Source organism: Canis lupus, chromosome 11 (genome assembly GCF_048164855.1).
Source record: "Canis lupus baileyi chromosome 11, mCanLup2.hap1, whole genome shotgun sequence".
Taxonomy (NCBI): domain Eukaryota; kingdom Metazoa; phylum Chordata; class Mammalia; order Carnivora; family Canidae; genus Canis; species Canis lupus.
In genome coordinates this window covers 48,885,941-48,912,677 of record NC_132848.1, presented here as the reverse complement: position 1 = coordinate 48,912,677, position 26,737 = coordinate 48,885,941, and the positions used below count along the sequence as shown (strand labels likewise).

The 26,737-nt window shown below is 38.9% G+C and overlaps 1 protein-coding gene across 8 annotated transcripts in view; it reads right to left on the bottom strand.

Annotated features, from left to right (window-relative positions):
- PLEKHH2 (pleckstrin homology, MyTH4 and FERM domain containing H2) overlaps positions 1–26,737 on the bottom strand; it is a 110,157-nt gene that overhangs the window by 43,127 nt on the left and 40,293 nt on the right. For 6 of the 8 annotated variants that reach the window (XR_012003321.1, XR_012003322.1, XM_072768184.1 and 3 more), the window contains exons 7-16: positions 23,344–23,529; positions 19,699–20,660; positions 16,476–16,551; positions 15,024–15,118; positions 14,258–14,402; positions 11,501–11,637; positions 11,281–11,391; positions 11,029–11,115; positions 8,902–9,060; positions 416–496 (exon numbers count right to left, since the gene is read on the bottom strand). Coding sequence is in view for 6 of the 8 variants with exons in the window: in XM_072768184.1 (XP_072624285.1) it covers positions 416–496; positions 8,902–9,060; positions 11,029–11,115; positions 11,281–11,391; positions 11,501–11,637; positions 14,258–14,402; positions 15,024–15,118; positions 16,476–16,551; positions 19,699–20,660; positions 23,344–23,529 (2,039 nt within the window). In the remaining 2 variants the exon portion in view is untranslated. The remainder of the gene's footprint in view (positions 1–415; positions 497–8,901; positions 9,061–11,028; positions 11,116–11,280; positions 11,392–11,500; positions 11,638–14,257; positions 14,403–15,023; positions 15,119–16,475; positions 16,552–19,698; positions 20,661–23,343; positions 23,530–26,737) is intronic. The other 2 variants (XM_072768187.1, XM_072768189.1) reach the window with 1 other exon arrangement.

The following is a 26,737-nucleotide window of genomic DNA, read 5'->3' as shown; positions in this document are numbered from 1 at the left end:
ATAGGTAGAAGGTGATAGATCAGGGGATAGACAAGTGGTATCTAGGGATTTGAGGGTCTGAGACAGGACTGGATTCTTTTCCCTCCCAAGATTTTTCTTTCCTATCTTGCTGTTCCCTTCATTCAACCTCACCTAGTGTATCAGAACCTGGACAAATATGAGAAGTTGACAGTTGGGAGTAGGGAAGACTTTTCTTTTTTAAGACAAAGATGAATTACTTAAAAGCTTCTAAGACTTCTGATTAAGAATCAAGACTCCTAGAAGTATATGATTACCTCAGTAATAAATTTTATGCAAGATTTCAACCTTATCAAAAATTCAAAAGTTTTAATTAGTAGTGGAAGAGTGAAAGAGAAAACTTTAAGCCACAACAAACAAAATATTTCTAATTAGCTTATTAAAAATACATACATACCTTATCTTCTTGACTACGAAAATAATATAATGTCTTTCCTATAAGTGTACACCAGACTCTCTTGGAGTAACCATGCTTTACCTGAAATCATATTTCAAAGAATTACAAATGTAGCTCAGAACACCTTGAAATATAGCAAATACACCCCACCTGAAACTCTGTATGTATCTAGCTTGCTAAGGTATAAGTGATATTCCAAACTACATTGTACAAATGTGGTTTAAGATTTACCTGTTATAGCAGTAAAATGGCATGTTTCACTAAATGTTTGGTGTATGTCAAAGACTATGCCTAGAGAGAGCTGAGGATTCAAAGACGGATAAAAAAAAAGATGCCTATTCTACAAATAAGTGTATTTCATAGTTTCCATATTTCATAGATTTTCAATAACCTTGTGCCTCTGGTAACTCCTCAATAATGTTAGAAATGAGAAGATTAAAACCTAAAAAATTCTCCTGCTTTCACAGATATTAAAGATTTATGCATTCAAAATATCTGATGCCTTCTCCAGAGGGATTCATACAAAATAGTAAAATAATATTAAAATTTCTAATTCTATACTGAATAAACTGCCTATATGTCAGGAATGATGCTAAGCAAGTGGGAAAGAATTTGAATCTAGCTCTTGACTATGAATAGTCAGAGATTGCTCTAGGATCTGAGAAGAGGGATATGAACAAGACACAGGCTCCTCCCACAAGGAGCTCACGACTTTGTGGGGAAGACAGACAATGAAACCAGCAGTAGGCTATATACTAGCATGAAGAACACAAAAAATTTACATTTATATGTTTCACATGGAAGACATTTAATCAAAATGTTTACTGAATATTGTAGGTTTTTCATTCTTTGGTGGCTTTATGAAGATCCTTACTGTGAGTTCCTCCTTGCCCCAGTCCTGCCCAGGTACAGGCATTGAAGATCTTTGCCAGACAATCCCAGCCACACTGTCAAGACTAGAAAAATACCAAAAACTCCATTCTTGCCAGTGGGTAAGGTTTACAACAAGCCCCAATGCTCCAGACCTAGAATGTGGCATGCCAGGTTGAATTTCCCCTATCGTTCCCTGGCAGCCCCACTAAGCCTTGAAGCTAGATCCTCTCCTGCGACAGAGTGGGCTTCAATCTGGAGAGGCCCACCTCCTAGAAACCTAAGACATTGGCTAGTAAAACTAGAGCCTGACATTCTGTTGTCATGCTTGCTCATGGTGATAGGTATTACAGAGAAAACTAATGCAGAAGAGAAGTAAGTGCTTGGGGAAAGGGGAGGGGGTGTGCTTTACAGTTTAAGAGAAAGAGCTCAAGAAGGCCTCACTGATATTGAGTCTAGCTCTGAAGGAGGTGGACAAGCCATGCAGTCATCTGAGGGAAGAACACTCTGGACAAAGGGGTGAGAGTTAAGGCCCAGAGATGGTGTGTCTGAGACTGAGCAGTGAGGACAGAGGGGAGAGGTCACTGGGGAAGGGACATGGGGGTGGGGGAGGCATACATGTTTTGCAGGGCCCTTGGAATGACTTACATTGAAATGAACTGTTCTGATAGTAATACACTGGGGAGGAAGCAAACAACTGCCACAACAGATTTTACAGGAGGCAAGTCACCACAGAAGAAAAGGCTTGGTTTTTTGAGGTCAAAGGGACCATCACTTAAATTCCAGTTCTGCCTCCTGCTAGATGGAGGTCCTCAGGTGACTGACTTAACCTCTCAGCCTTTTTGTCCATAATGTGGTGTTACTGTAATACCTTATTGGGCTGCTGTGATGACCAAGAACCAAGAACCTGTAAATAAGAGATAATAGTAGCTACTCAATAAATGTTTCCTTCCTCACTATATGAATAAGGAGAAATAAAACATGTGTCATTTAAACCCACTCAAGCAGCCAGCCTTTGGACTTTCAAAGCTGGGGTTTAAGCAAACACCACCATCTGACAGTTTAATGGATTTAGAATCCGGCTTGAGCAGAAACAAAAAATGTCTCATGTGACAAGACATGCTTCAGTTTAATTAAATTTAGAAACATATATTTACAGACAAATATCCTGGAAGTTTTAAACAGTTTGCATCACCCAGGTTTCTTTTTTTTTTCTTTCTTCTTCTTTTAAACAAAATCTAGAAGGGCCTCTCATCAAAACTGTAGTATAATACATCTGGCTGTAGAGAGCATACTTTTGAAATGATTTGTCTTTAAAACAGAACAATGTGTACCTTTGAAGAACTACAAGCTAACAACGACCTTTGCCAGTTCACTGTAAAAGTTGTTTTAAAAAAACAATCTATCTTTACATATACATCTGACTGTGTTAGGATTTCTTAAAACTCTGAGTTATTCTGAAAAATTTATAATAAACCAAATTATGCTAGAAGAATCCTCATAAAAATTTAAAGGTGACCTCAAACTCCAGGGCTTTGGCGAATGAAATAACTGAAAGAATCCTTTTTTACCTTGAATCTCTAACAAAGGTCCTGCCTATCAGTTCTGTCTGAAACTTTGAAGGCATGGTATATCATACCCTAACCATTAGCCTCTGTCATCACAAAAAAATAGTCTCCCACATTTGTCTCTCCGCTCCTAAATTCTCACGCCTGTAGCCTTCACCACAAATCCTGCCACCCAGCCTTGCTGACTTCCCTATCTAGGTGAAAGTCTTGTGAGAATAACAGCTAGCATTTTAGGAGTGTTTATGATGTGCCAGGCACTGTGCTAAAGCACTTTATGTGCTTAAATAATTCATTTCATCCTCCCAGCACTCTGTGAGGGTGGCACTATGACTAACCCCCCACTTTACAGATGAGGACAGTCAGGCACAGAGCCTGCAAGGAACCTAGTCAAGGTGACGTGTGGGCAGGTGGCAGGGCCAGGACTTGCACCCATGCCCTTGCCCTTGCCTCTGCTTCACTGCCTCGCTACATCCTTAACTCACAGTTTCTTGCTCTCTTCATTTCCAAGAACCTTTATTATCTCTCCATTTTTGCCATCCATCCTTCTACCACACCCTCAACTTTTCTTCACTGGAAACTGCTCCACTTCTGAAACTGACAATCTATCCTCTGATCTCAACCTTCTCCCCCTCCTTCTCTCCTAACTTGCACCACTCCTATTCTTTGACCTCATGCCAAACTTTAAGTCCACCTGGTTCTTCCATTTTATTCCAGGTTATCAGTTCTCTCCTGGCCTCTCTCTCTTCCCTATCAACCTTGGATACTGAGTTTGGTCACAAAACAACTTTCTCCAAAGTCTGGGATTGTGTCACATATCCTGGTTCTAACATATCCACTCAATAAAATTTCATCTCCATCTGCTTTTAGGTAATCCAGTGGGGAGTGTGGGAAGAGAGAAAGAAGGTTATGAGGGGTTTTCAGACATAACATTAGCCATAGATAATAACTTAAAATTGAGTGATAAATACATTAGGGTACATTCTATTCTTTGTTCTACTTTCACATGTTTGAAATGCCCATTAAGAAAACATTTATATATATATATGTGTATATATATGTATAATCTTTATATATATACACACACATACATATATATACTTTTATATATATAGGGACACACCTATGACATATATATGTATATCATCCTGATGGGTATATATAAATCAAGTAAAGATTAATTGTAGAATCTACGTGGTGGCAGGATGGGTGTTCACTATAAAATAGTCCTCCAACTTTCCCGTATATTTGACATTTTACACAACAAAATGTTAGAAAAAATGACTATCCTCACATCACTACAATGTAAATTCTCTGTTCCTATTTCTGGGCATCAGAAGATGTGAGAGAAAAATAATCAATTATGAACTCAAATCACTAAAGTCAGGCAAGCCCTGATAACACTTATCGACCTTTCTATCTGCCCTTGAGTATTTCCCTATGTCTCTGATTATTCTCAGTTTTTTCCCTCATTCTCACTAAGTGACTTTGTCTTATGGAGTAATCTTCATCAAGAAAACTGAGGATATCGGACGCGGTATCACTCAATGCCCCACAAACTTAGATATTCATCCTTCTTTGCCTTTCTGCCAGCCCGGCCCTTCCACCATGCCCACGCACCATGCCCTTCCACTCACTTCTTCTGAGCCTTGTTCTTCATTTCCCACTTCACCTCTCTCACCTGGCTTCTTCCCCTCAGTTTGCAAATTCAAGGGATGCCTTTGCCATCCTAAAAATGCTTCTCCTGATACCATGTTCCCTACAGCTCCTTCTAATGCACTGGACTGTATGGACAGTCCTCCAAATCCAAATAACTCAAATACCGCACCTCTTCACCTCCCCTTTATGCTTAAACATACTGCAATGTGCCTTCCTTGCTGAGTGCTCCAAGGCATCTGATACTGCAGATTACTCCTTCTTTGTCAGACATTCCACTCCCCGCCCCGCATGATGTACCTTCCAGAGTCTTTTTACACATCTCCTCTATGTGCTCCTAGGCTTTGTAAAACCCAGTGTTCCAGCACCAGTCCCTGCTCTTCCACAACACACATGTCCCTGGGTGACTTCTCTCACTGTCACGAATTCCACCACTACATACATGCTGAGGATTCCCCAAATCCTTCTCTCCAACCTAACCCCCCTCCTTGGATGTAGTGTGGTGTTGCCACCTTCTGCTGGACTTGTTAATCCTTAACTCAGGTAGCCTCAAAGCTCTAAAAATTGGCAGGGTCCAAAATAGCCTTTGAATCATCCTAAAATTTCTCCTCCTCCCTGAGCTCTCTATTCATTCATTCATTCATTCATTCATTCATTCATTTTAAAGTAGGCTCCACACCCAGCATGGAGCCCAACGCAGGGCTCGAACTTGTGATCCTGAGATCAAGACCTGAGCTGAAATCAAGAGTCCGACACTTAACCTAAGTGACTGAGCCACCCAGGTGCCCCACCCTGAGCTCTCCTATGTGGCACCATCTTTCACCCAATCGATCTTGTCTTTCCCACTTCCTAACCCCAAATTCAATCAATCTAACTGAAGATTTTACCTCCTACCATTACTTAACTTCACCCTCTCCTCTCTTGCCCTATGAACAATTCAGTCTCATCCTCTTCATAAGAGCCACTTCTGAAAATTGTTCTTAGAATGTCCAGCCTGCCTCCAGCAAAGCCACCTTCCTCTCAGCAGAGTGATCTGTTAACAACATGAATATGCCTCCCTGCCCTTGTTAGAGAGCTGAAGGGTTCCACATCACCTTCAGGATGAAAAAGTTCTTAACAAGGCAGAAAAAGCGCTCCATGATCAGGCTCCTCCAGCCTGCTCTCCAAAGGACTTGTTTTCACTGTTAAGTGTCAGTGTTTTGAAATACCCTGCCTCTGTTCTCCCTGGCTCCTAGCCTGAGAAACCTTCCCTGCCCATTGCCATTTGGTATAACTACTCCTCCTCCCTAAAGACTCAGCCCAAATGAATCTTCTCTCAGAAGTTCTCCTGATCCCACAGCCTAAATTAGATTTCTCTGTGACCTTACCATGCATCTCATAATTGCACTTGGTACATATCATTATAATATGCTATTTCCCTTTCTTTCCCAACAGATTATGAGGTTCTCTGAGGGATGGGGCAGTGGCCTCCTCATCTCAATATTCAGCCCGTTGCCTGGCATGTGGTAACTGCTCAATAAATTTTTGTTTTTTTAAACAAATGACTTTTTTTGTAGAGAAAATGTTCTTTCTTAAGCATTAAAATAAAAGTTGCAAGACTGAATATCCGGAATCAAATTAGTCAAGTTCTTAATATCTACCTACATATTTCTGTACTTAATAACAATGTGACAACTTGAAAAAACCTCCTCCCCTCCAAAGTATTCAAGTGCTGTTGTTCTACAGTATCTTAAATTGTAGCCTGAATGAGAGCTCAGAACAAGTCACTCAGAATAAGTGAGGGACGTTTTTCTCTTATAAGGCTGTGAGGGTGAAAATATGGGGGTGGACATGAAAAATGGTAGGAAGCAAACCTAATAAGCATCCTGTCTATAACCCCAAAAGGTTTAGTCATCTGATAATGATACCTACTTATTCTCATTTAAAATGCAATTGTGAGATGGGAGGCAGGGAATAGCATAAATGTAACATGCAAGAACTGACATTGCTATGTGGATGAAAAACAGTCAAACAAACAAATTGTGGGAGAAGCAACAAACCCTTAGCCACAGGATCATATTAAAGTCTAAGGGTTTGATAAACATTGTCCTTGAAATAGGAGGACAACTAGTTATTATGAATTATAGCAAGACTATGATTTAAAGTGGCACTGTGTTCACTGGAAAATATATATTTGCATAATACCAGTGAGATTCTAAGTCATTGGTAACAGAAAAAACATTTTCACAAAAATGTAACATTTTGGAAGAAAATAGCACGATTCTTTTTGAATATATTGGTGAATTTTTTCTCTTAATTTTGGTGTAGCTGGTCAATCTGTAAATATGACTGAGTAGCACCCATCTATGTTCCCACATTAATGCTAAGTATAAATTACATGGTGACATAGCTCTTCTAAATCTAAGTTTTTAACTTCTTACATAAACAAAGCACTTGAATGATGAGTGATTATTTAGAGGTTATTTTTGTGTATGATACTTTATATGTGAATATTTTATTGTTTTTTTTCTTAAAATGACCATTAGGATTTTTTTAATTTAAAAATAATATTTATCTCAGCATAAATCAATTCTTCCTCATTCTAAAAAAGTGAGAAAACAGAATGAAACAAGAATAAAATCAGAGTTATATCTTGGTATATTTCATATTCAGACATTTTTCTATAGATGTATATAACAAAATAGGATAACATAATACTAATATCTATTTTATCAACTAACAATACATCATAACATATTTCTATAGCACTAAATATTCTTTTACAATATTTAAAATGGCTGCATAGTAAAGTATTATCTGATTATATGCACTTGTTTAAACTATCCCCTATTCAGGGTACCTGGGTGGCTCAATTGGTTCTGCCTTTGGCTCTGCCTTCGACTCAGGTCATGATCTTGGGGTCCTGGGATTGAGCATCTCACTGGGCTCCCTGCTCAGTAGGGAGACTGCTCCCTCTGCCTCTGTTCCTCCTGCCCCCCCCCCCCAGCTTGTGCTCTCTCTCTCTCTCTTTCTCTCTAATAAATAAAAACTTAAACAATAACAACAACAACAAAAAAAAAAACCTATCCCCTACTCTACATTTAAGTTGGGGCCAATTTTTCTTTATTATAAACTGTGCCATGCAAGTAATCTTTCTGAGGCAATTAAAATGTTCTATATCATGATAGAGTGACAGTAAATATTTGTTAAAACTCATCAAACTCTACACTTAAAATATGAATTTTATTTATTTTTTTTAAGTGGACTCCATGCCCAATGTGGAGCCCAACACGGGGTTTGAACTCATTACTCTGAGATCAAGACCTGAGCTGAGATCAAGAGCTGGACGCTTTACCAACTGAGTCACCCAGGTGTCCCATGATCTGCATTTTAATGTATGTTAATTATACATCATTTTTTTAAAATAGGAAAAAAAAACAAATAATGATGTGATGGACGTTCTTACACTTAAATCTTTGCAAACTAAGACTAATTCCTAATTATAAATTTTTTGGACTGAGATTGTTGTTTTTTTTTTTTTTTTTTTTTTTAATTTATGATAGTCACACAGAGAGAGAGAGAAGCAGAGATATAGGCAGAGGGAGAAGCAGGCTCCATGCACCGGGAGCCCGATGTGGGATTCGATCCCGGGTCTCCAGGATCGCGCCCTGGGCCAAAGGCAGGCGCCAAACCACTGCGCCACCCAGGGATCCCGAGATTGTTGTTTTTAAACATTTAATATTCATTCATTTCTCCATTCAAAAGCATTCACTGAACTAACACTTTGGTCAAGACACTGCCAAATTGCCATCGTCGTCTTCTTTTTTTTTTTTTCCCAAATTGTCTCTAAAGTAATATGCTCACTAGCAGATTTCTTAATTTGTGTCCATGCTGTGTTTCATAATTTTTAAAAATAGCCTCTCTTTGACCAGATGTTTTTTTTTAAGTAGGCTCCATGCCCAGCATGGAGCTCAATGTGGGGCTTGAATTCATGACTCTGAGATCAAGATCTGAGCTAAAATCAGCAGTTAGACACCTAACCAACTGAGCTACCCAGGAACAACTTGACCAGATTTTTGAAAATATCATTTGTGTTTTTTATGTCTACCAACTCTACTTCTTGCCCATTGTGTCTTTTGATCCTTTTCCCTGCAGTGATATTTACCCTTTACTTACTGATTAGGAAAAGCTTGTTTTTCACATGTTATAAACACTTGCCCAAGCTTTTCACCTATCTTTTAAAAATTCTGGTTAGGGAATTTTTGATAGTAAGAACATTTGGTATACTAAGTGAAACTTCCTTCTCCACCCAAGATAATATAAATATTCAATATACATACTCTCTGACCCCACTTATGATCAGTGGGGCTAATTCCTCAATTGCCTAGGACACTGTTACACACATAAAGTTCCTACCTTGGTGAGCAATCCCTTCACCGTTGGTTTGCCCTCAGGCTGCAGAAAAAGCGGGTTGGCAGCTTGTACTCGGAGAACATTCTGTAACACTTTAATCCATTCTTCCAATATGTTGGGAGAATCTGCAGTCAGATAGTATGTGTGTTTTTCAGTGGTCAACTAGAATGGGATGAGAAAGAGAGAGGAAAGGAAACTCTGAAGATTTAGGATTAATAGCATTTCCCTGTCTATCCTAAAAACATCATTGATTAACATAGAAACAAACATGCCATACCTTGAATCCTAGGAGCTAAATAAGTGACTCCATAAATAATTTAAAGTAGCTTAACCACTTTGTGAGAATTATAATAATTAACTTTATGTTGAAATAATTTTTTTTGTTTTAGTTTACTTTAAAAATTTTCAGAGTATTAAGCTTTTGAGTCATGATTTTTTATCTCATTTACTCTCGTTTTATCTCATTTACATTTTCTTTTTCTCCTTTAGATGTGCCACAGGCTCCTGGCTGTTGAAGTGAGCAGCATTGGAGACTGTAATAAAGTCATATATTTTCAGCAAATAAAGAGGAGTTATTTGTTATAGAAATGAAGAAATCAATTATAAATAAAATAAGAAGACCTTGCTTAGAAGAAGAGAAATTCTTACCACTAACATGATCAGTTCATAACTGAACTCACAATTTTTCATTTCAAAATTTCCAAATATTTCAGCCTATAGATGATTCTTTTTTAAAAAGATTTTATTTACTTATTTTAGAGAGAGGGTGGGAGAGAGAGAGGTAGCACATGGAGGGGGAGAGACGGGGAAAACAGAATTTTTTTTTAAGATTTTATTTATTCATGAGAGACACGAGAGAGAGAGAGAGGCAGAGACACAGACAGAGGGAGAAGTAGGCTCCATGCGGGGAGCCTGACATGGGACTCGATCTCGGGTCTCCAGGATCATGCCCTGGGCTGAAGGCAGCACTAAACCGCTGAGCCACTGGGGCTGCCCAGAAAAGAGAATCTTAAGCAGACTCCACCCTGACCTCACAGCCTGACACGGAACTCAATCCCAGGATCCTGAGATCAGGACCTGAGCCGAAACCAAGAGTTGGCCACTTAGCCAACTGTGCCACCTAGGCGCCCCAATTATAGATGATTCTTATCTGCCATGATTCAAAATGAAACTTTCCCTGATTCTCCCTTTTACATTCTTGGGCAGTTCTCAGGTATTATCTCCTGAAAACACTGATAATGAGCTTTATTCCGCTCTCCAAAGGAGCAAGATAAGAAAATAATAATTATTAAAGGCATTTCAAAAATGAAGTGTCTGAATTTAAATCGCATATACCAAATGATCTCAAAGGTGTGTGTTTTATTTATTTATGTATTTATTTTTTAAAGATTTTATTCATTCATTCATGAAAGATACAGAGAGAGAGAGAGGCAGAGACACAGGCAGAGGGAGAGGAAGGCTCCATGCAGGGAGCCCGATGTGGAACTCGATCCTGGGACTCCAGGATCACAGCTTGGGCCGAAGGCAGGCACTAAACTGCTGAGCCACCCAGGGATACCAGGTGTGTGTTTTAAATTTAACAGGTTTCAAGCAAGATTAGCCTTATTTTGTGGGTTAATAGCCAGCAGCTATGTCTAGGGTGTGACTTGATAAGTAAGGCAGCCTCTTCCTCACCAGTATCTTTCCACTTAGGTGCTGTAGCAGCTGAAGCTCATAGAAGAAATGCCATTTTCAGGTTCTATATTAAAATGCAAACTCTCCTGAATTTAGTAGTACATCAAATAATATCTTATTGGGAATTCATTTCTCAGATAAACCTTCCCTAAAATAGCTAGACATTTGAGAGCCGAGACCAGCTGGGAGATTAAGCATAGTAAGTCTAGAAAAAGAAGACTGAAAAGTATAAAAGGCAAAAAAAAAACCCACTGTGGTCACTCAACACAAATCTAGCTTATATTTTTGACTGAGAAGGCCTGGGGTTTCACATGTTTTTGAGGCATCACACTTAACACAAAGAGAATAAAGAAACACTGAATCATCCAACCTCTTCTCTGCTAGGTTGGATAATTAAGAACCAAGTTTTACATTACAAAAAAGAAAAAGAAAAAAAAAAAAGGTTTAAAAAAGTACCTGGACTGTTTGTTTGTTATCTCCTCTTAAAATGCTGCAGGATGCACTAAGTTCAATATGGCCCTGGGGTTTTCTAATTACATCACTCTGCAGGAAAGGAAGAAGACAAATGTTAACGTGATTGATTACCTGTAACAGTAATAGTAAGAAATGCTTTGTATAATTAATTGCATTACAGGGGAGAAAATCAATCAGGAGTTTGATTTACAGTTTGAGGAATTCAGTTCTACAGAGCAAGCACTTCCCACTCACCGGAGATTTATAGTAAAGTAATTCACCACCTTTAAGAACAAACCATCTCCTCTTCCAAGTCTTGACTTTACCACTCATTTTTAATAAATAGCCAGATTTTTCCAGTGGTTCCTAATTAAAGAAAAATTTTAAAATTTAAGTTTCCTTTTAGAGGCTCAAACTAACAAGATTCATTAATGTTTTGTTTTGTTTTGTTTATAAAATCTGATTCAGTGTTTACATTTTTCCCGTTATCACTGGATGATGAACAAGTTTTAGGGAGCTTCTGCTCTGGCTGTGAGTACTCCGTGTCTGTGGAGTAAGCATCTGGAGGAATGGCATAATCACTTTCAGAAGCCACTGAAGAGAGAGATACACCTAAATGAATAAAGAAATAAATCAATTCAACATTTAATAATCAGGTAGTCCAAACGCCAGCTGTGAGTTCTCTTAAGGAATACAGCTATTCCAACATCACAAGCCTTACTAGGAAGGCTTATTTTCATATCTTTCACCATAAAGAACTTTTAGAGCAGAAAACAGAACTAAAGGGTAAGGATTATCATGCAAACCTCCAAGGAAGTCACAGGAAAATAAATACTTTGATATGATTATAAGCACAGCTAATTTTACATAAACTGTGCAATATGTAAATATATATAAAACATACACAAAAATACTAATGTATCTTTCATTAAGGATTAAAAATGTGTATTTACATATTGATATATGTAAGTAAACACATGTTTGATTTTAATTTATCAAGATTTGTGCAATCTCATTTTAGACCACTTAGTTTTTGTAATCACTCTTAAAGTAATTCACATCAAAAACAACTTCAGAACTTTAGTAGTATTTTTCATACGTCAAATACACCAGTTTGTAAATTTCTAAAATCTTTTTGTGAAAGAAAAGCAGTAAGACTTAAAGATATAAACAGACTATTTGATTTGCCAGCAGCTACAAAGTAAAATTCAAGGGAACATTTTCACAATAATTCACTTGCCTTTTTCAGAAAATGACTTGCAAGTTGCAAGCCACATTTGCAGGGTCACTACAATTGTAGATTTTCAATATAATAAAATCAAGGACTGGGCAGCCCAGGTGGCTCAGGGGTTTAGCGCCGCCTTCAGCCCAGGGTGTGATCCCAGATATCTGGGATCAAGTCCCACATCAGGCTCCCTGCATGGGGCCTGCTTCTCCCTCTGCCTGTATCTCTGCCTCTCTCTCTGTGTGTCTCTCATTAATAAATAAATAAAATCTTTAAAAAAAAATCAAGAACTTACATCATTATTCATTGCAGCATCTGGCAATTTTTTCAAGTGTTTATTAACATTTAAGGGACTTGTTAGGGCAATGTCACTATATCTTTATTCTTGTTTATTCGACTAAGACAAGTAACAGTCATGACAAGAATGATACCTTTATTTTTCATCGAATAACAAGAATTTAGATTTGTAAGGGACCTCAGAGATCATCTTGATTAAGGCCTTCATTCTCTAAGGAGACTAAGGCCCAGAGATTAAATTAAAACATTTGTCTGGGGGATCCGTGGGTGGCTCAGCAGTTTGGTGCCCGCCTTTGACCCAGGGCATGATCCTGGAGTCCCGGGATCAAGTCCCGAATTGGGCTCCCTGCATGGAGCCTGCTTCTCCCTCTGCCTGTGTCTCTGCCTCTCTTTCTGTCTCTCATGAATAAATAAATAAAATCTTAAAAAAAAAAAACAAAAAAAAAAACCACACATTTGTTCGAAGTCAAATGGCTAAGCAGGAGCAATGGTGGAGTGCAAATATAAGGCGCCCTGGTCCAGAGCCAGTGTGCTACGCACTCTCCTGGGTGCTAAGGATAGAGCAGACCACAAAACAGGAAAACCTCTGCTTTCATGGAACATAGATTCTAGTCAGTGGAGGTAGACAAAAAATAGGCAGTAAGTGCTATGAAAAAATACAATATAGGGCAGACTAGAGGGAGTTAAAAGAGCTAGTAGTTGGAGAAGAGGAAGGGATTGTGATTTGAATGGTGTGCTTGGGGTGGATCTCCCTGAGAAGGCAGTGTTTGAGCAAAGCATGGTGTATGTGCCATCTGGGGGGAAGAATACTGGGTAGAGAGGAAACAATCAGTAGAAGGCCCTGAAATAAAAGCATCCCTGGTATGTCCTTGAAACAGGAAGAGGGTCAGTGTGGCCAGAGCTGAGTAAAGAAGGAGAAAGAAGAGATCAAAGACATGAGTCCCATAACACCTGAGAATCATTAAGAGTCTTAGCAGTGTTTTGGGCAAAAGTGTGATATAACTGGATTCTGGCTGTTGGGGGGCCGAGGCAGAAAAGAGGCCAGTGGAAATCCAAATTACTAAGCCTATGAAAATTGAGCAGCTCCAGTTGAAGTTGAGGGGTTGAGGATTACCTAGGGGGTTCCATGGAACATGGTTTGAAGGCCAAAAAGTACAGTGCATTAAAGGCTTTTGTAAAATACAGGTGTCATTTTGTATGATTATGTCTCTCTATAACCTCTACCTATGCCAAAAATGTCTCCAAAATCCACTAAAAATCACAGACCTGCCCAAAGTAAAGTTTTTGTTGGTTTTCATCTTAATATCAGACTATCAAGTTTTTAGATGTATTTTCTTTGCCACTTAGAGTAACAAATTTAGCTGAAATAAGTCTATTCCATTATTATCCAAAATGCCACACACCAATTGTAAAAGAGAAACATCATTTTGGCCAATTATCTCACTCTATTCCCATAATAAAGTGATCTCTCTCTTCTGTAAGAGATAAGGTTAAAAAAAAAAAAAAAAAAAGATCATGTGGCTTGCTTGAGTGGAATCACAGAAAGAATTAAGAAGAGAATTAGGACCAGAATATAAGCATCTTAGTCCTGGCTAATTCTCTTTTCACTTTGGTTCGAAGCAAGTACTTTGTTTTTAAAAAAATCCTTCTATGGAAATAAAATTCCTATTAAATATGCTGACTTATTTGGAGTTGTCTTGTATGCCTCACCTCGTTTCATGGCTCTGGGGCTGCCTGGTCCGCTCCGACTGCGTGTGTCTGACTCTGAAGTCCGGGAGCTAGATCTGGAACTATCTTCTTCCTCTGACCCAGAGGAGTCATCCAGGAACGGACTGCTGCTTATTTGGGTTGCCTTCTAAAGAAAAGCACACAGCCTATATATGTCCATCTCTAAAGTCACCTCTCTTTTTAGATGTGAAATGTTTTACCAGAAGTCATGGAATAAAATTTTTTTTTAAGGAATGTAAGAATATACTTTGGCATTATCAAAGTCATGTTGTTAAATCCCAGATTCTAATTAGCAAGACACTTATCAAATATAAAAGATTCCTGAAAACATAAGGCCCTTAATACTTGACAATGCTTATTTTAATTATTTCAAGTAAGAGGGCGGAATTCAGGCAATGACGGAAAAATCTTTCCAAATTAGGAATCTCCACTATACATCATTAATAGTGATATTTCTTTAAACAATTAACCACCAAGAAGGGGGTGGAAAAATCACATGGGGTATAACAAACTTCTAGTTTAGTATTAGACTAGTAGTAGACTTCTAGTACTCTGAGAAGCATAAGTATCTTCTCTAGATCTTTCCATTTCTTCTCTTTTTATGATATATTAGTGTGAACATCTAAAACTCCCTATGAAGGAAGAGTCTGTGTAAAATGTCAAGAATGGAATCTGGAGCTTGAATAAACAGTTTTCTGGATCCACCATGAAGAAAGCCACATGTTTAGCAGTAACAATAATGACTTACCCCCTTCAAAGTTGTATACACTGGGGTTGTCATATTCTTGTATATCAGAGAGGTATAAAGCCCTGATGTGGTATAGGAGAGCAGAGCAACAGAATCTGAAACAGAAAACAAAGTGGCTTAAAAAAAAAAAACAAAAAAAACTTCTCTCTAGCACTTAGGTCTATTCCCAATGAATGTGAGCTAGCAAAACTTCCAATTAAAGAGAAGCTGGATTAACACACATGACTGTTCTCATATTGTCTGCTTTAAGAACGCTACTCTGTCTTCCATGGCTCATTATTTCCTCACATGTGCTACTTCCCCAACTAGACTGTAAGCTCTTTGCAAGTAAGGATCATAGCTTTTATTTCTTTCTTTGGCAGGCACCTCTCTCCAGCTCAGGCTGGACAGAAATAGCACAAACACCTGTTGATTCAGTGACCAGTACCCTTTGAAGATACTCTCTGATTATTCGTAGCCCTATTAGTGACATGGTGTGGTGCTAAAATACTGGCATGCTTGAGACTTTATCAGGCGAACCTCATGTTGTAAGCTTAGAGTATAATTTCCTGAATGGCTAGAATAGAAGGTTGCTGAGAAGAAACAGAACATCAACGTTTGCCTCTAAGATTTGGATTAGTGTTGGATAGGAAGGGGGCTAGGAGAAGGAACTATAGGAAAATTTATCTTTTTATTCCAGACAGTTCTCTGTTATTTGGTTTTACTTTTTATAATGGGAATGCATTCCTTCTTTAAAACTTTTTTGAAGAAAGAAAGAAGGAATGTGTTTTAAACGCTGGAAAAAGGACACAGAGATGGATATTACTGCAGTTTTAAACAGCTGAAACTCCACAATTTCTTTTATCTTCTTTTAGGCAAAAACAAAAAAAGGCACTTTCTACATCAGAGTTCAACACAGATGTGCCCCTATGTTGGGTAACAATGAATTTCAACTTTAAAATGTAAATCAGCAACCTTCGAAATTATTTTCTAAAAGTTTTACATAATTCTATGTTTTACATATTCTAAAAGTTTTACATATTCTATGACTAGATGTTTAGGAAGTTGCTGGCTAGTGAAATGGCAATACAAAATCAATAATTTTTTAAAACATTTTTTGGAATATAAGAAAAACATATGTAAGAAACACATAAGATTTACCACCTTAACCATTTCTAGTGCATAGTTCAGTTAGTGTTAATTATATGCGCACTTGTAAATCAGGTCTCCAGATTGTTTTTATCTTGCAAATCTGACACTCTATACCCATTATTAAGCAATACCCCCTCCACACCACTGCCACCCAGGCCCTACTCACCACCCTTCCACTTTCTGTTTCTATGAATTTTCTATGAACTTTAGATCCCTCATAGAAGTGGAATCATACAGTATTTATCTTTTCATGACTGGCTTATTTCCTTTAGCATTATGTCTTCAACGTTCATCCACATGGTAGCATGCAAAATCACTTACTTTTATTAACATTCTCCATATTGAAGGCCTCAGACATTCGAATACCTGATTTGGCTACAGCATAAATTCTGCTCTCCTAATATAAAAGAGAGATTTAAACTGGATATTTAAAAGCAAAGAAATGATTACTTTCAGTACACATGTTTTTCATTTGTTCTTCATTTAATATACACTAGAGCAGAGCATTATTATAAAACTGTCATCAGTGCCAACTCAAATATGCCACCATGAACAGCACTGCAGACATTTTCCATCTATTAGTCATTCCATTATTTATCTTTGTTTCCAAGTTTTTGTTTGGCATTTTAAATTATTTTGAAGAAATAGGAAAAAAGTAAGAGAGAACTTATTCATAATCATTGACTACACATAAACACCACATTTAGTATTCTAACATTTTAGAACATGGTTAAAGAAAAAAAAAAAACAGAAAACCTTGAATGGTTGTAATATGAGGTTAGAAACCATTCATAATCATTGACTACACATAAAATATTACCTTTAATATCCTACTATTCTAGAATATGGTGAAAGAAAGGAGAAAAATCTAGAAGTCAGAAATCACAGAGCAGCATTAAGTGCTATCATCTCCTTAGCTCAATGTACATTTCAATGAAGTAGAAGGAACACCCGAGGCCAAATTGAAAGTGCATTTGAGAATGGCAATGGAATTTATAATATTGTCTTATTCCAAAAACAGGTTATTTTGCTTTCTCTTCTTCGAGAGAACTCTCCGAAAGTGGTGCTGGAAAGGTTATTAGCCCTGCCCTCTGTAACAAAAGGGATTCCAGGTTGTTCTTAACACATCATCAGCATGTCGTTAATTCTGCGCTGCATATAAGCTGGACACAGTTGCCTGGACCAGAGCATAGCAGGTGCCGATCACAGTCCTCTTCAGGACTATGCCAGCCAGTGTCCTGCTAGGTAACGGGCATGAGGTCTCTAGCTATCTGAGACACTTTAATTTGGAGAGTGGCTGAGTGAATGAATCAGATGTGGTTTCTTTGAGAACGTGATTGTGAGATACGGAATAGAAAGTGTATGAAAGCAGGAGATGAGAGGCAGCTGGAAGCATGACAGAGGGGCTGTTAGGAATGAGACAAGCAGAGTCACTGCAGGCAGGAGAGGTCAAGCTAAGCCACTACTGGACCCGGGGCCGTGGGTGTCACCTGCTTCTAAGCAGTAAGTGCTGCTGAAACATCACGTGTTTTCCCCACTACAGTGACTATTGTATTTTGAGTGATAGTCCAGTTCAGTAAGGATGGGCTATGCCTTCAAATAAACCCTTAAAAATCCTTAAGATAAACTCTCATAAGTTGAGGTAACTGGAATACATCTCTTTTCCTTGAAACCTGAAAATACCTAACAAACACCGAAATAAAACCTCAAACTTGGCCAGTCTGCTAGAAGGCTTTTGAAAAGCAATACTACTTTTTCAAGATTGAATAGCTTCAGAAGACACATTGAGGACAGAAAGGCAACAGAGTAGGAAAGTGGTGTGCCAAACAAAGCGAACTTGAAAAGCCTAACCTAAATCTCTGAAAATCTCAACATAATAAAAGCAAAAATTTTGAATCCTCACTGCCTAAAGGATAACATAATTGAAATTCCAGAGATTCACATGCCAATAATGTCTACTTTTTTGTGCTACCCAGAATTTAATAATGAACTGCAGACAGTTTCATGCAGACACTGCAATGAAATGTTCTTTCAAAAGTAAGAAAGAGCAGATACATCTCAAGGTCTGAATTTGCAGTAGGAAAACATGGTTGCCTTAATTTGCTTATAATCACATGGGTCATTAAATAAAAAATAATAACAGAACATGACCCCCGAACCCAAAAAATCCTGCAACCCAGATGCTTCTCTGGAGGCCAAAGGTTAAACTATATATCTCTATGTGAAGGAAAAGTTTTTTTTTTCTCTCTCTCTTTTTTTTTTTTTTAATTTTTTTTATTTATTTATGATAGTCACACAGAGAGAGAGAGAGAGGCAGAGACACAGGCAGAGGGAGAAGCAGACTCCATGCACCGGGAGCCCGACATGGGATTCGATCCCAGGTCTCCAGGATTGCGCCCTGGGCCAAAGGCAGGCACCAAACCGCTGCGCCACCCAGGGATCCCCTGAAGGAAAAGTTAAACTTACAAGACAGATAATTTCAGTTTGTTTCAAATATAAGAATAGCTTTTTAATCTAGTGATGTACATATTCCTATAAAGAATCACACAATTGATGGGTTTAACAATTGTATTAATGATCAGTGTTTCTCTTGTTTTTAAGATTTTTGTTTATATATTTTATTTGAGAGAGAGGGTGAGCGTACACGCGTGCATGAACAGTGGGGAGAGGCAGAGGGACAAGCAGATTCCTTGCTGAGAAAGAAGCCCAACACAGAAAGATCCCAGGACCCCGGGATCATGACCTGAACTGAAGGTAGATGCTTAACTGACTGAGCCACCCAGATGCCTAATGGTCAATGTTTCAATGGAAGAAATTTCAATGTATTCTAGATACATAGGACGATGCCTTTGGTTAAAGCAATGGACTTATAAGCTCATGAAGAGTAAAATTAAATTTCTCTTAAATCAATCAAGTAAATGATTAATTAAGTTCAAAAACTGATGACAAATAAGAGTTAAGTATCCTGGCTCCAAATTTGCCCAAAGTGTTACACAAGTAGGAGACACCCTTCTTCCACACCCTTGGTGTTTCCTTCCACTCCAGATCCCTCTCCAACCATTCATTTCTCCTTCCAAGGAAGAAGAAAGGTTTACTGTGATAAGTAGGCTTAGAAGGAGAAACCAGACAGGCACCTTCCTCTCTCTTTTCTCTTGAAAAGTAAAGGCATATAGGAAACCCCATTTGTTCTTTCTCTGGGCTGTGAGCTATTTTGGACGGGCAGGCCTCTCCTCAAGAAGCCTCTGAGACTGGTTTATAAATCTAGAGAATTTTGAGTTCAGTATTGGAAAGGTCATCTGCCCAGCAATTCTCTAAAATCAGTTTTCTGAGTTTATAAAGATAATATATTCATCTCCCACCCATCTTCACCTTCTCTTATTCTCAACTGACTCAGAACTCAGTGGCAAAAGAGAAGGGGAAATGGTATTCTGAAAACTGAGACTTTTCAGAACAATCTGGGTCTGAAAAGAAGTAAAGTAAAACCTGAAAGTGGACATTAGTTAAAAAGCAGCGTGCGAGGGTCGCACACAGCAGTATCATTTACCCAAGAGGGAAACCGGTGCAGCGGCGGGGTAGGCGGTTTGCTGCACGCCGGCTTCTTGGCCACGTCGCAGGTTTCCTGGTCATCGGAGCATGGGGATTCCAGGGAGTCGTAGGAAAACAATCCATCATCACAACTGGTGTCCATATTCTCTAAAATGTCTGTACTGTCATCATCAACCAGGTCAAGGTCTGTTTCCTGGGGTCTGAGCGGCCGTATCATGCTTATAGCATTTCTATTTGTGCCAAACATCCTATCGGAGCTTAACTGTGGTTGACTTAAGTGTCTTTTGGCTAGCGCCACACTTATACTGAAAACATTAGGAATCCTTAACTTTGGGGGCGGCAGGTATGATGAAGATGCTAACTGTGTGCCTCTTCCAGGGAGTGAGTTAGGATGCTTGGGAGTCAAAGCTGGAGTCAAAATAGGGCTGGGGGTGTTGGCCTCACTAGACGAAGATGAATAATCCAGTCTCTGAGACTGAAATTTTTTATTCAGTTCATCCGACGAACTATCATGCTCCTTTTTACTTGATTCAGAATTTCCCTTTATGAGAGGACAATTCTGAGCTTTCCACTGTGCCTCCTGTTGCCAAGAATACAGCTTCTTGTGTTCTAGTCTCTTAATGCCGAAAGTCTCTTCTTCAAATATAGAACTGCTGTCATCAGATGCTGTCAGGTACACTTCGCTGCCCATCCTGCTGCACTGTACCCCTTCCTCTGATGTGTGACTGGAAAGTGTAGACGTATACCTGCACTTGGATCTTCCTTTGCTCTCATCTTCCTCATCAGAACTCCAGTCACTTCCTGGAGCCCCAGAATTCTGAGATGTGCCACCATCTGTTGCAAAGCTTGTTCTTGTATTCTGATTCTGTTCTGGGACACAAGGGGTTTGATGCAATGTCCTCTGACCCCGGTTGTTTTCTTGAATTTGGTTCTCGCCCGACTTTTCTGGAATTTCCATTTCTAGAAAAGTAACATCATATCAGCATGTTGCCTTTGATAATGTGAGCTTTCTATATATTTAAGCTTTATGAAACCACACTGTAAAAAGTGCCATTTTCATATAAATAAAGTTAATTTACATTATCCTTTCTTAGCTGTCTTGTTTAAACCCAACTTTTTTTTTTAAAAGATTTTTTTATTCATTTATTCATTAGAGAGAGAGAGAGAGAGGCAGAGACACAGGCAGAGGGAGAAGCAGGCTCCATGCAGGACTCGATCCCGGGACTCCAGGCTCATGCCCTGGGACAAAGGCAGGCGCTAAACCGTTGAGCCACCCAGGGATCCCCTTTAAATCCAACTTTGAAAACTGTAAGCTTTAATATAAAATATGAGCCCTAACACTTTTTTTTTTTTTAACAAAGAAACATGTTGGGGAAAAGGAAACTGACAACAGTTTAAAATGAAAAAGCAAAATGTGAAACAGGGCAACTCTATCAAAGAAAGCAGCCACCAAAGAATACCACTAATTCTATTCTATTTTATTTTTTTTAAGATTTTATTTATTTATTGATGAGGAGAGAGAGAGAGAGAGAGAGAGAGGCAGAGACACAGGGAGAGGAAGAAGCGGGCTCCATGCAGGGAGCCCAACGTGGGACTCGATCCCGGGTCTCCAGGATCACGCCCTGGGCTGAAGGCGGCGCTAAACCACTGAGCCACCCGGGCTGCCCACTAATTCTATTTTAAAGCAAAGAGAATGACAGCCCTCTTTCAACTAAATTTCAAAATTATCATAAGAAAATTTAAACATAATAAATATAAGGCTATAGTTAAAAAAAAACATTGTTCCCAAGTTTCAATATATGAAATATGCAAAGCCATGAAGAAACATAAACACAGGAAAGCCTTCTTCATTCTACTTTTGGTTAATTCATATCCATGAATGTGTTTTATAACAAGAATAATGCTCTTTAACAATGTCTTTCGGGCAGCCCGGTGGCTCAGCGGTTTAGTGCCTGCCTTCAGCCCAGAGCGTAATCCTGGAGACCTGGGATCGAGTCCCTCGTTGGGCTCCCTGCATGGAGCCTACTTCTCCCTCTGCCTGTGTCTCTCCCTCTCTCTCTCTCTGTCTTTCATGAATAAATAAATAAAATCTTTAAAAAAAAAAGTCTTTCAATATGGCCTATTTTTTTAAATATAATTAACAGAATGAACCACTGGCTTCATAAACAGCAATCTAAAAATTTGTACGATCTGTAAAGACTACAAGAGAAACTTTTAAAACATAGATATGACCTTCATAAAAAGGAAATAGAGGCTGAACAAATAAACTCTATGATTTGGTATCGAGCAATTTGTTAAATTTGCAAGGGAGCCAGAGCTTCAGGATAGGCAATCTCAGCTGTACCGAGCTATATTCAACTGACAGAAAGTGGAAGGGAAATTAAAATGAGGGATCCCTGGGTGGCGCAGTGGTTTGGCGCCTGCCTTTGGCCCAGGGCACGATCCTGGAGATCCAGGATCGAATCCCACGTCGGGCTCCCGGTGCATGGAGCCTGCTTCTCCCTCTGCCTGTGTCTCTGCCTCTCTCTCTCTCTCTCTGTGACTATCATAAATAATAAATAAAAAAAAAAAATTAAAAAAAAAAAAAGAAATTAAAATGACTTCTTGAAAAAGGAAAAAAAAAATTGCAACTAACAGCATAAAAGCAAGTAGCAAAGGAGAATTCCAATTGGAACAACATTATGTAGTTTTCAGGATTTTACAACCAAGCATAGAGCCAGCTTTTTAGTGCTATAGTTTTTCTCCTTTGGAGGAAGGAAGCAGGAGCTGAAAACAGAGATGGTGCAAATTCAAGCCTTTCTAAAATAATTGGGCAAAGTCACACTACAGGTGGCAAAGTCAGGAACTGTACAACAGAGCAAATTTTAAAGGGGCTTTATGAATAAAAGAAGGGTAGAAATCTGCACGCCAGTCCAGGACTTTAAACATCTATGCTAATATTTTCCTCTCTGAAGCAAAACCAAAAAGGGAAAAATCAAAGCATTTACTAAACTGTCCCCCTGGAGTTCTTTTTCTTTATAAGTTTGCTATGCCATATTTAACTTTGTATTTGATATCAGGTAATTTTTAAATATTTTAAGTAAATAATAGTTCATCATTCTAATGGGATGTGCAACTAAAACAAGTACCTTGTGAGTACAAAGGTGAACTTTTTAATTTTTAATATCGCTGCTATCTACTGCAGGAAAAAGTATCAAGGGGGGAAAATCAGTCTCTTCTATGCTTCCTTGTCAAAGACTCTCAAAAAAAAAAAAAAAAACCACACAAGATAACTAATTATATAAATTAAAGGCTGGATTTTGCTCTTTAAAAATATTTTTATAAACATCAAATTGTTAAGAAAAAAAAAGGAAAATTAAACAGTATTTGGATGAATCTTAGTAAATGATTTTTCCTTTTATTTTATTTATTTTAAAGATTTTATTTATTCATGATAGTCACAGAGAGAGAGAGAGAGAGGCAGAGACACAGGCAGAGGGAGAAGCAGGCTCCATGCAGGGAGCCCGACGTGGGATTCGATCCCGGGTCTCCAGGATCGCGCCCTGGGCCAAAGGCAGGCACTAAATCGCTGCGCCACCCAGGGATCCCTGATATTTCCTTTAAAAAAAAAAAGTAAAAGTAAATTTCTCTAGTCCATAAATACCTTCTATGTCTTTTCCCTCCGTGAACTCAGGTTCTTTGGATGATATCTTGCTCATTTCCTCAGATTTTACTACTTGAGGAGGGCTCCTTGCTCGGGATAAAAAGCATCCAAAGGTCAAACTGCTTAGGCGCTGGCCTTCCGAAAGCTTTGGTGTGGAGACAGAGGATGACTTCTTTCCTTGAACTTCTGTAACATCATTCATCAAAACCAAGATCTGAATTTTTTATAAGTTTACTAAACATAGAACCAAAGTGTATAAAAATCTGGACAAATCACAGCTTATGACAGAAAAAAGCATGAAGTTTATCTTTATTGATGTCTAGTAACATGGACCCCTCAATGTCTAGTATCACATGCTAATGTTTAAATCTGTTTATATATTTTGAATGTTCTAAGTATTTTTTAACTGTAGAGAGAATATCTAATCCCTTTAAAAGTAGTTCTTAAACAAAAACAAAACCACAAACAAAAAAACAGATTGTAGACAAGTAGAGGATTATAGCTTCTTGCAAAATCATATACTGGTAAATATCAGTCAAGAACTGGCAAAATTTGATTGAGCAGCAATGCTGCTAATGGTGAGAGAAGAGGGACTGAGGTCCTGATTGCCAAGACAACCAAAGGAAATTATATCATCACTGGGGAAAATATCACGTGATCACTGTACTAACTTTTGCTATCTTACTTTTCAGTTTGCTTCTCCCATAACAGCCAATGGAGGTGCTTGATCTATGGATGACCACAATATGGAGGGCCTTCATCACTTCTTTAGAGAAAAAAAGGGGAGGGGACAGCTTCTAGATAGAGAATTTAGATAGCTTGAGTAATGATTAATCCTGGGTTTAACCAATCTTGAAAGAGTTGTAACATACCTGCTTGCAAGATTAAAACTATGGAGGGGGCGCCTGGGTGGTGCAATTGGTTAAGTGTCTAACTCTTATTTTGGCTCAGGTCATGATCTCAGAGTCCTGGAATCAAGCCCACATTGGGCAGACTTAAGGAGTCTTCTTAAGATGCTCTCCTCTCAGAACGCCTGGATGGCTCAGCGGTTGAGCATCTGCCTTTGGCTTGGGGCGTGATCCCAAGGTCTCAGGATCCAGTCCCACATCAGGCTCCCTGCATGGAGTCTGCTTATCCCTCTGCCTCTGTCTCTGCCTCTCTGTGGTTCTCATGAATAAAGAAATAAAATCTTAAAAAAAAAAAAAAAAAAAAAAAGATGCTCTCCCCTCTCCCTGTGCCTACCCCTTACCCATTCCCCCAGCTCTCTCTTTCTCGGTCTAAAATAAATAAATAAAATCTGTAAAAGCATAGAGATAGTAAGAAAGGTTTCCCAGGGGCACCTGGGTGACTCAATCAGTTAAGCGCCTGCCTTTGGCTCAGGTCATAATCTCAGGGTCCTGGGGTTGAGCCCCACATTGGGCTCCCTGCTCAGTGGGACCTTGCTCCTCCCTCCCGCTTGTGCTCTTTCACTCTCTCTCAGATAGATAAATAAAATCTTGAAGAAAAAAAAAGAGAGAGAAAAAGAAACCCTACCTCCAAAATTAAATTCTTCTTTTTTAAGATTTATTTATTTATTCATGAGAGACACAGACTGAGAGAGAGAGGAGAGACATAGTCAGAGGGAGAAGCAGGCTCCCCATAGGGAGCCCGATGTCGGACTCGATCCTGGATCTCGGGATCACGACCTGAGCGAAGGCAGGCACCCAACCGTTGAGCCACCCAGGTGTCCCCCAAATTAAATTTTTAATTAACTCTGGGAGAACACCAAAGGAGTAAATTAAATAGCAGCTGATAACTGAGTAGAGCATAAGAAAACTCTTTACACAGTATATTCCTTTAGGTATATCTTTTACTATTTTTATGTTATCTCTCACAGAACTAATCCACAGTATTTTAATAATCATATATATGGATATACATTTTTAAAGTACTAAATTATATCTACATAATTGTACCTATTCTTCTCCAGCCTACCTCTAGGCTCCAAGGATTCATAATCCCTTAGTCTACAAGACCTAACAGACTGCCAATGAAGACTAGAATTGCAAGCTAAGAATATCAGATAAAATAACAGCCTTTGAGAGTAGACTAGGTACATTCAATTTATGTCAATGATTCCATATGTAAGTATGGAATTCTAGATCAACTGTGTGGATATTAATTTTTCATCATATAGGTGGAGGAAGTATGTGATATAAGAACTACATGATTCCGGGCACATAGCTCCTAAAATCTTTGGAATTTCCTAAGTGGTAAAAGCGATAAAAGTATCTTATGTTTTCATAACTAGCCCTTTCAACCACATCTGAGTTTATGTTGATGAGGTGATTTTTGGAAAGCCCCTAGACAGCCTCAGGGTGGGGGCTGGTTGCCAGGGGAACCAACCCTGTGGTTAGAGGACTGGAACTTTAGCCTCATCCTCCACCCCGCTACTTCTGAACTTAGGAGAAGGGAGAGTTGAAAACTGACTTAATCACCAAGGCTAATGATTTAGTCAGTCAAGGCTATATAATGGAGTCTCCATAAAAACCCAAAAGGATAGGCTTCCAATTCAGTGAATGTATGGAGGTGATGGGAGGGTGGTGTGCTTGGAGAGAGCATAGAAGCTCTGTGCCCCTTCTCCATACTTCACCCTCTGTATTGCTTCCATTTTGGCTGTTCCTGAGTTAGAGCCTCTGTAATAAACCAAAAATCTAGTAAGTAAACTGTTTTGTTTTTTAAAAATATTTTATTATTGGGACAGCCCTGGTGGCTCAGCGGTTTAGCACTGCCTTCAGTCCAGGGCCTGATCCCGGAGACCTGGGATTGAGTCCCATGTCGGGCTCCTGCATGGAGCCTGCTTCTCCCTCTGCCTGTGTCTCTGCCTCTCTCTCACTCTCTGTGTCTCTCATGAATAAATAAATAAAATCTTAAAAAATATATATTTTATTATTTATTCATGAGAGACACAGAGAGTGAGAGAGAGGCAGAGACACAGGCAGAGGGAGAAGCAGCCTCTCTGTGGGGAACCTGATGTGAGAATCAATCCCAGGACCCCAGGATCATGACCTGAGCCAAAGGCAGACACTCAACAACCGAGCCACCCAGGTGCCCCTAGTAAGAAAATGTTTACCCGAATTCTGTGGGCTGCTCTAGCAAATTATCAGTCATGTGTGTGTGTGTGTGTGATGGAAACCTCTGATTTATAGCCAGTTGGCCAGAAGCAGGTTGAGAACTGATAATTACAACAGTGTTTGAAGCGGTGTATGAAGTTGTGATGGGGCGGGGGTAGCTTTGTGGGACCAAACTTGTAACCTGTGGAATCTGATGCCAACCTCAAGTAGATAATGTCAGAACTGAGTTAAATTTGAAAGGCAACCAGTCAGTGTCCTCTGGGAATTGGAGAATTGCTTTG